A 10188-nucleotide genomic window follows, 5' to 3' on the forward strand; every position below is an offset into this window, starting at 1 on the left:
AAGAAGAGGGTTGTGGTCCCATTTCAGTTTTTAAAAAGATCCCTTTAACATGTCAAAAACATCAAATGCCTACCTAAATTCTTCCAGAGTTAACTAGCCCCTCCTCCGGCATGCACTCATTTCTTACCAAAATATACTCTCTGAGCAACTCCACGGAGGTGAATTTGGCCTGGGTCTCTGTCCCTGTTCTCACGCACACTTGGAGCAGTCCGCTCAGCTATTGTAGGGAAGCAAGCAGCTGGGTTAGAGCCCTTTCCTCCCTTGGGTTCCACCATCCCACCTTCAGGGGAAGCCCTTATGAAGCACCCCTCCCCAGTCTCGCTCAGGGCCCCACAGAAAGTAGGCCTGCATTCCCAGCCAAGTGCCTAGAAGATACTGGGGTGTTTTGCCTTTAAACATTTCCTCTGCATTTAGAAACAAATGGGTAATGACATTTTCCCTGGCACTCCAGATGGCAAGTACCATCCCACCACAGTATCACTTGATCACTCTTAGTCTGAGCGACAGGGAGCTGCTGTTGAGCAGGAATCTTCCAGGGCCACAGAACTGTGGGTTCTCCACCCCTTCCTGCCATCTGGGGGGGGTCCTGTACCTCCATGCCCTCCCCGCTTTACCCTACCCGCAGCCAAGCAGCAACTGAAATCCAATCGCCACAGATCATCAGAGGAAGAAAGCCATTAAGCCCATCTGTTTGCTTCAGACGTGAGAAAATCTAGGCTCAGAGTGGGGGATGTAGCTTGCTAAGGTTACTCACCTCAGACCAGGATCCCCTAGAAGCCAACCCTGAAATTTGAGTGTAAGCTGTATTTTAGGGCAGGTTGAATGATGGTCCCCCGAAAAGATATGTCCACATCCGAATCCCTGAGACCTGTGAATGTTACCTCATTGAAAAAAGGATCCTTGCAAGTGTAACTAAGGATCTTGAGATCGTCCTGGATTACCTGGGTGGACCCTAAATCCAATGACAAGTGTCCTTCCAAGAGACAGAGGAGAAGACACAAAAGAAATGAAGAGGCGAGACAGAGGCAAAGATTGAAATGATGCAGCTACACACCCAGGAATGCCCAGGAATGCCCAGGAATGCCAGGAGCTGCCAGAATCTGGGAGGGACAAGGAATGGATTGTCCTCTAGAGCATTCAGAGGGAACGAGGTCCTGCCTACACCTTTGGAACTTCTGACCTCCAAAACTGGGAGAGAATACATGTCTCTGGTTGTAAGCCACTAGCTTATGGTAATTGGTTACAGCAGCCCTAGGAAACTAATCCAGGAGGTGGACCCCAAAAGTACCCATAGGAGCTGGGAGAAGTGGGGCACAGAAGAGAAGGTAAGTCCTGAGAGGTTCAGTTGTGGGCAACCGAAACTTGATCCCACTGGATGCTCTGGGATACGGGATACTGCATGAAACACACTTGAGTTGTCCTGAGGAAGCTGGGCTACATCTCCACTGACCCCCTTCCATCATCACTGGGTCACTTCCAGCTGAGGGAACTCCCCACACCTGTAGGCTGCCCTGGGCTTGCACAGAGCACCTTCCTGTAGCAGCAGGATGCCAACCGGCCTGCCCTGGAAGGTTGCTGGGCCAACAGCACCTGCCTCCGTCGCAAGGTGGGCTCGTGGGCTCGAGGCAGGACCAGGTCTTCTTTCTCTAGGTGAGCCATGACTGTGGGCCAGGCACTGCTGGGGGTGGGGGGCTGGGTTTCCAGGGCTGAATGGGATGAACAAAACCCCTGCCCTCATGAGGCTTATGTTCTAGCAGGCTGGCAAGATAAGACACGGGTAATTTCAAGAAATGGTGAGAAGGCCAATAAAACAGGATGACATGAAAGTGTGGCCGGGTTCTGGGTGAGGTTGCCTCACTCAGGGATGTTAAGGAACCGTGAGTGGAGCCATTTACAATAAGAAGTCCACCAGGAAAATTCGGGGTTTGCGTAGCTCTGAGTAGCAGCAAGTGGCCTTGACAGGAAGGAGGCAGTGTGGCCCAAGCAGGTGAATGAGGGGAAGAGCGGTGTAGGTCCAGACCCTTTTCAGGGTTTACTTGCTGCTTCCCCCTTAACACATGCCACTGGCTTTCCATTTCTCTTAGAGCAATGGCTCTTGACCTAGGTGATTATGCCCTTCAGGAGACAGTTAGCCATGTCTAGGGATACTTCTGGTTGTCACAGCCTTGGAGAAGGGAGAGGTTCCACTAGGATTTCCTGGTTAGAGATTAAGGAGGCTAACATCCTACAACACGCAGGATAGCCTCCCACAAAGAGGATCATGCAGCCCAAATGTCCATAGTGCTGCAGTTGAGAACGTTTTCTTAGAATATAAGCAACCCCCTCCCCCCGCCATGGGTGACAAAGCCCTGCAGAGTCTATCCCTGCCAACGCCTCAGACCTTATTTTCTACCAATCTTCTCAAACTACATGACCTTCTGAGTTCCTCAAATGCATTGAGCTCCTGCCTACCCCAACCTTGCCCTGGCCCCTCAGCTGGAAATATCCTGCCTTCCACGTTCTTTGATTCTTCGTCAATCATGTATCAGTTTGGAAGTCACCTCCTGGTAGGGGTATTCTCTATGAGATCTAATGTTGCTCCCCCGCTGACAGTCACATTCCCTGCTTTAGTATCTTCATAACATTTAAACAATTTCCAAAGTCTTCTCCTTGATTTACTTGGGCACTCATTTACTCCATCGCACATTGTATCTCTTTTTATCCCGTAGAGTATAAGCTCCCTGAGGGCAGGGACCTGTCCAGCTTGTTCATTGCTGAATCCACAGCACCTACCCGAGTTCCTGGCTCATGGTCGGTGCTCAGTGGCTATCTGGTCAATGCAAGCCTTGAGAAGGGCTTATACATGTTTTGTTCAATTCAAGGGTATCAGCCCCTCAAGGCTCCGGGGAGCCCTCCACAAGTTTAGAACTCCCCTGTCAGCACAGTGCTCGCCTAGTAAGTGCTCATTCTCCACCATGATGTGATGTGATGTCACTTCACATTCACTTTCTGCTCTGTGGNGACTATGAGATCTAATGTTGTTCCCCCGCTGACAGTCACATGCCCTGCTTTAGTATCTTCATAACATTTAAACAATTTCCAAAGTCTTCTCCTTGATTTACTTGGGCACTCATTTACTCCATCGCACGTTGTATCTCTTTTTATCCCGTAGAGTATAAGCTCCCTGAGGGCAGGGACCTGTCCAGCTTGTTCATTGCTGAATCCACAGCACCTACCCGAGTTCCTGGCTCATGGTCGGTGCTCAGTGGCTATCTGGTCAATGCAAGCCTTGAGAAGGGCTTATACATGTTTTGTTCAATTCAAGGGTATCAGCCCCTCAAGGCTCCGGGGAGCCCTCCACAAGTTTAGAACTCCCCTGTCAGCACAGTGCTCGCCTAGTAAGTGCTCATTCTCCACCATGATGTGATGTGATGTCACTTCACATTCACTTTCTGCTCTGTGGGACTTGACACCTCTAGGGAATTTTGTCTGTTCTCAAGGGAAGCTCTGTCATTTGGATTCTGTGTTCTCCAAAGAGGGCTAATGTTCAACAAAGCCACAAAGCCAGCTAGAGAAGTGTTCCCCTAGAACTCAGTGTGTTCACATTCTCTAGCCTTACAGCAATGTTTGAAAACAATCTCATGGAAAGCTGACGATATCCCCAAAAAGCACCACCTCAGTTGAGGAAAGCTGTTTCACTTGGACCAAGTAAGGGAATCTATTCAACATCATCTGCTTTCTATTTTACTAGGCAACAACAAATAAAAACATCCATCAATGAGGGAAACTGGCTACCCAAGAAAAATTCCTTTTTTCCCCACTGAAGACCTGAGAATATATTTTTGTTCCTTCCCCTTCCCAAAATGCCATTAAAATAATATCAGAGAGATTTTCAAAAAGGAATAGACCTTTAAGGGCAAAGCAGTTGGGAAGAGATACCTTTGAATGAAAGAGTCACAGATTTCTGAAAGCTGGAAAAGGGAAGAAAAGCCTTTTGACAGAATGGAGGCAGAATGTGCTGCAGGGGCGTACAGAGCCTTCTATCTAGCAGAACTCAGACAGGCCCCAGGTGTGAGAAGAAGCCACAGGGAGACTGATTTGATTGGTAGTCTGTCTACAAACCCATCTATTCCCCTCCCCTCATCTTTCTCCCAACCAGAGGTAGCTGGACACTTTATCCCCTAGACAACACACACACACACACACACACACACCCCAACATTCACACTCAGATGGGTATCAGACCCAGATGACCTTGGTTCACACCCTAACTGTCACACGTGGCAGGTGTGTGATGTTGGACAAGTCTATCTGAGCCTCAGTCCTCTCTTCTATAAAATGCGGACTACGGCAATACCTATTTCATAGGGTTGTTATGGGAATAAATGAATCAATTTACATACAAGACTTACCATAGTGCCCAAAATGGCACGTGTTTCCTGATTATTATTATTCTCTATTACTATTATTTCCCTATTACTGTCTTTTTCGAAAGAAAAAACACCAAAGCAACCAAAATGAGAAGTTAGTATTATTTGTCATGGACATCACGGGTGCCTCTCCAGCATCCTTTTCCTGCTCTCTATTGTGGAGCAGCTGTGTGACTTGAGGGTTGGATGGGGTGTGACTCCATCCTTTGGCCTAAGCCAATCATTCCAATTCTACCCAGGCACTAACTAATTCTGGGATGCCCAAATTAATCCAGGAAGAGTAAAGCTCAGGGCTTTTGCTCAGTGGCTAGGGTAGGACAAGCTTTCTTCCTCTTTCCTTCCTGTTACAGCCCTCAGAGTCTGTCGGTCACCATGGCACAACCATGAAGGAAGTCACCACAGAATAAGGACAAAGCCAGGGGCTCTGATCCAACTATTCCTGAACCCCTATTAACCACCAGGCCTTTTAATGATGTGAGTCAGTAAGTTCTTCATTCTTTGAACCCATTTGAGTTGGATCTTCTATTGCATCCATCCTCCCTGATACGCCCTAAGCCAGAGCCTACAGGCCAAGCCTAACCTTACACGAGGTGTTACCTGGATGATGTAAGACAAAGACAAGCCTTTGGATGAAGCACTAATTGAGGAGAAGCTCAACGTCACCAACAAGGCCACAATGAAGGTGACGATGTTCATGAGGACGTCCATTCTTAGAGCAAACCACCTGAGAGCACAGTTAAAGTATAGCAGGTGGCTGGAGTTTTCATCATTTAGCATCTTAAACCTAAAATTAAAAGATCAGACAAAACAGGAGATCAGGTGTGCTTCCATAGACCTAGGGTTGGGGCTACCGGAAAATTAAGGCAAGGGGAATTTTTAATCAAGGGCTAAGGTACTTACATAGGAATCCCTTACAAAGATGGGGAAAATATCCATACTCTAAAATCCACTGCCTTAGGTATCTTTGATTTGCACATATCCCATTTGACAGTACTGTGCTGAGTGGGTTCTTTCTCTTTCCCAGAACTGGCAACTAGGACTCACAGCTGAGAACAAAAGGTACCCAGTATCTCACGCTCTACCATCAAAAGTTCCCTATTTTGGAGTCAGCCACTCCCCACAAAGGCCTTGCGGAATTGATAGTTGGCCCCCTCAATCCATATAAGGGGTGAGCGCTGCTTGAGAAAGAGGCTGTCTTTAGGGAGAATCAATGTTTATGATGGTAAGAGAAGGGAACAAAGGATGCTTGGTTCCCTCTCAAGTCAGAGAAAGAAGATTCGAGGCAATTGCTCATAAAGCTGGGGGTCTCCTCAAGAAGAAAACGCTGCCTTTTTTTTTTTAAAGATTTTTTTAATTTATTCATTTGACAGAGAGAGAGAGACAGCCAGCAAGAGAGGGAACACAAGCGGGGGAAATGGGACAGGAAGAAGCAGGCTCCCAGCAGAGCAGGGAGCCCGATGCGGGGCTCGATCCCAGGACCCCTGGGATCACACCCTGCGCCGAAGGCAGACGCTCAATGGCTGAGCCACCCAGGCCCCCCCTGAAAACGCTGACTTCTTGTACCTCTGCTGTGTATTCACTGAGCCAAAGAGGAGAAGGGCATAAGGCAGAGGGACAGAGTGATGATACAGCCAAGGATGAGGACAAGACCTGCCCCAGGAGTTGCTCATTTCCCGGATGTGTAGAAGGCAGATCCTGCCCATTCCTGCTGTTGCTACGGTTGGGGGTGCAGAGAGGTGACTTTCGGTGCTGCAGTCTTAATACAGTATTCCTCAGCATGAGGCTAAGAGGCCCCGCGTCAGTGGAATGCAGTGTGAAGCTGCCCAGGAGGAGCTCTCGGGAGGACCCAGGCAGGTCTTGCCCATCAACAATGCCCGGCAGAGCTGCTAGGGATTTGGTCCTGTTGGAGCCTCCACCTGGCCACATCACTTCGGCACAATTTTCTGGAATAGCAGAAATGAGCAGCAGGCAGGAGAGAATAGCCCGAGGATGTGTCCTCCCCCACTCCATTCTCCTGCACCAGCCTCGGAGAACCCGGCTCAGAGAAAAAGGAGAGGATGTTTAAAAGAACAGATCAGGGGCTTCCCAGCGGCACATCTGCCCCCCATCTTGCACAGCTCGTACACACGGCACGGTGTTACGACTGCAAGCCTCTGGGTGTGTTAGGGAGGGAATACAGTGGACCCTTGCACAACACAGGCTGGAACTGCACGGGTGTACCTATACATGGATTTTTTTTCAATAAATACAATGTGGTACCATAAATGCATTTTCTCTTCCTTATGATTTTCTTAATAACACTTTCTTTAGCTTACTTTATTGTAAGAATACAATATATGATACATAAAATATATGAAATATGTGTTAATTGACTGTTTATGTCATCAGTAAGGCTTCCAAGCAACACTAGGTTACTAGTAATTAAGTTTGGGGGGAGTCAGAAGTTATATGCAAATTTCCAACTGTGTGGGGGATTGATACTCCCTAACCTGCATGGCTCAAGGGTCAACTGTACATTCAAGATTGAAATTTTAATGGAGCTGAACAATTAACCACAAGAGACATCAGGTTCAACTGCCACTGAAGGCTCCCCTGATCTATTGGGAAAGGGGCTTCATCGGAACAACTGGTAGAAATTATTGGGAAAAAAACGTAAACCTTTCGATGTCTAGACCCCTGAAGAGACCCCTGAAGAGTCTAGACCCCCCTCCGCTGGTACAGGCACAAACACCCTTAGGCGTTGCTGTCCCATCCTGTTCCACTCAGAAGACTCTGGGAAGCACCTCTGACCAGCCATGCTGGGGCCTGTAGCGCCTTCCCCCTTCTGTTTCCACCCTAACTTACTTTCCCCAGAGCTTGGTTAAAATACTTTTCCAAACACAGTGGTACTTCTATCCTATAGCCATAAAGCCTAAAAATTCAGCTGACAGCTTAACTGACTTAGAAGTCACGTGTGGTCTCATCGGTGTGGTTGGTTAGACTGCACAGGAGCAAAAGAAACAGATTGGAATTTGACCTGAAGGCTCTGTTTAATCTTGTGGCATTTTTGGCTGGTGACAAAAGCAATACAAGTCAGAAGCCCAAGCCCGCTGGAGAGTCCCAGACAGGAAAGAAAGTATTAAAAGAAGGGGACCCCATCAATCATGTAGGACTCAGCTGTCCCATAGGATTTCCTTGGAAACCTTGGATGAGGACCTGCAGGAAGACAAAGCTTGTATCTGTTTTGTTTGTCATGAGTAAGTCGAAGAATGACTCCATGGACAGGAGCCTTTCTTCATGACCAGGACATGGGAAGGGCCCCTGTGTGATGCAGGACTCTTGACAGATGACATTCATGATACACTAAGAATAGCACAGCCACTGATTGAACTAAAGGCAAGCTGGCATGCCGAATCTACACTGAAATCCTCGGTGGCAAACTGTGGGAAGAGAGAGAGAATTAAACCCAAACTCGGAGTGCGTGTTAGGTTTTTTAAGGTGGGAAAACATGGGGGCGGGGATGCAACACCAATGCGACAGATACTGCCATGGATTCACCAAACGTCATTTTATTTTCCTCCTATGGACACAGCTGGACTCCATTTCCCAGTCTCCTTTGTGTTTGGTGAGCCCATGTGAATGAAGTCTGGCCAAAGAGTGTACAGAAAAGAGTATCTTCATTGGAGGTAACCCACAAAAATCTCCCATGAGGTCCTGCACCCATTCCTCACCTTATCTTCCAGTTAGACACACATGATCCTGGAGAAGACCCCCAAGGCCCTCAGGATGGAAAAGCCCCAGGTTGAACAACACGCCTTTCCCCTGCCCTGTGGACCCTCATTAAAATGTGACTCGAAGAAGAGTAAACATATACTGTGTGAAGCCTGTAAAATTTGGAAGTCTTTGCTACCACAGTGAGCCTACATGGTTGATACAATTTATACCTTATTTTAGAAGTTTGGAGCTGGAAGACTCCAGAGAAATTTACTCATCTAGGACCCACATTTTAAAAAGAAGAAAAGTGCTGTATCCATCAAGTAAAATATAATATGGCCTTTAAAATTTCTTTTTATGAGAAATATAACATTTTAAAAATGCCATTTAAAAATAAAATGAGACAAACATGATTATGAGTTCTTAAGAAATAGAAAAAATGAAAGACTGGAAGGAAATACGTGAACATACTAATGGGATTTGGGTTGGGGACCTATGGGTGATTTTTTTCCTTCTTTTTGCTTTCTCCTACTTTCCTGAATTGGACACATTTTGCTTCTAGTGCAAAAAATAAAACGTAAATTCACATACTGAGGTTATCATTGAATGAGCTCCGCACTCTTGGGGCCCCAGATACTAAGGAGAAAAGCCTCGTGCCTTAGGCTGCTCCTTCTTGATTCTGCCAGCAATTCACCTACTGTGAGTCCCCAGCATCCCAGACTTCCCTTCTCAGAGCCAGAGAAGCCATCTATTCCTGTGACCTCCCATTCAGGGTCAGGTATAAAGTGGGGAGCCCTGGACCAGGGGCCCAGCACTGGACTCACTTGCTAATGCAGTCCTCCTTCTTGTCATAGGCGTGGATGATGCCCAGGCCCTGCACGGTTGAAGTGATGTGGGAGAACCAGGGAGATCGGCTGATGTTCTCCACCTTCTTGAGCTCCTGGACTCCTCTATGGAAAATGCTGTGGGGCAATCAAGAGGGCCACAAAGTGGGGTCTCTGAGGGCTCGCTCTTCACACACACAGGTCTGACTATGCACTCAAGACAAAGTTTAAGTCAGATGGGTGCCATATAACTAGGGAGAAGGGGTTGTCCCACCACTCTCCTCTAGGACAGGCCATCTTGGTTGTAGGACAGATGGGATCTCAGAAATGTGTCTCCAACATGAATAGACATTTTTCCAAAGAAGACATCCAGATGGCTCACAGACACACGGAAAGATGCTCAGCATCACTCATCACCCGGGAAATATCAATCAAAACCACAAGGAGATATCACCACCCCTGTCAGAATGGCTAAAATTAACAACAGATGTTGGCAAGGATGCAGAGAAAGGGGAACCCTCTTACACTGTCGGTGGGAATGCAAACTGGTGCAGCCACTCTGGAAAACAGTGTGGAGGTTCCTCAAAAAGTTGAAAATAGAGCTACCCTATGACCCAGCAATTGCACTACTGGGGATTTACCCAAAGGTGACAAAAATACTGATTTGAAGGGATACTTGGACTGCGATGTTTATAGCAGCATTATCAACAGTAGACGAATTATGGAAAGAGCCCACATGTCCATCAACTGGGGAATGAATAAAATAGATACACACACACACACACACAAAATAGAATATTTATTACTCAGCCATCAAAAAGAATGCAATCTTGATCTTTGCAATGACATGGATGGAGCTAGAGTGTATTATGCTAAGTGAAGTCAGTCAGTCAGAGAAAGACAAAAACCATATGATTCCACTTATATATGTGGAATTTAATAAACAAAACAGATAAACATAGGGGGGAAATAAGAGAGAGAAGCAAACCATAAAATAGACTTTACTATAGAGAACAAACTGAGGGTTGATGGAGGGACGTGGGCAGCGGGATGGGTTGAATGGGTGTTGGGCATTAAGGAGGGCACTTATTATGATGAGCCCCAGGTGTTGTATGGAAATGATGAATCACTAAATTCTACTCCTGAAACTAATATTACTCTATATGTTAACTTACTGGAATTTAAATACAAACCTGAAACTATGAAAGGAAGAAAGAAAGAAAGAAAGAAAGAAAGAAAGAAAGAAAGAAAGAAAGAGAGAA

General features: G+C 46.7%; 1 protein-coding gene across 1 annotated transcript in view; it reads right to left on the bottom strand.

The window, feature by feature from the left end:
* Nucleotides 1-10188, bottom strand: part of ABCC12 (ATP binding cassette subfamily C member 12) — a 77755-nt gene that overhangs the window by 15888 nt on the left and 51679 nt on the right. The window contains exons 21-23 of the mRNA XM_034639357.1: nucleotides 8927-9064; nucleotides 5007-5163; nucleotides 128-217 (exon numbers count right to left, since the gene is read on the bottom strand). Coding sequence (XP_034495248.1) covers nucleotides 128-217; nucleotides 5007-5163; nucleotides 8927-9064 — 385 coding nt within the window. The remainder of the gene's footprint in view (nucleotides 1-127; nucleotides 218-5006; nucleotides 5164-8926; nucleotides 9065-10188) is intronic.

This window comes from Ailuropoda melanoleuca, chromosome 12 (genome assembly GCF_002007445.2).
Source record: "Ailuropoda melanoleuca isolate Jingjing chromosome 12, ASM200744v2, whole genome shotgun sequence".
NCBI lineage: Eukaryota > Metazoa > Chordata > Mammalia > Carnivora > Ursidae > Ailuropoda > Ailuropoda melanoleuca.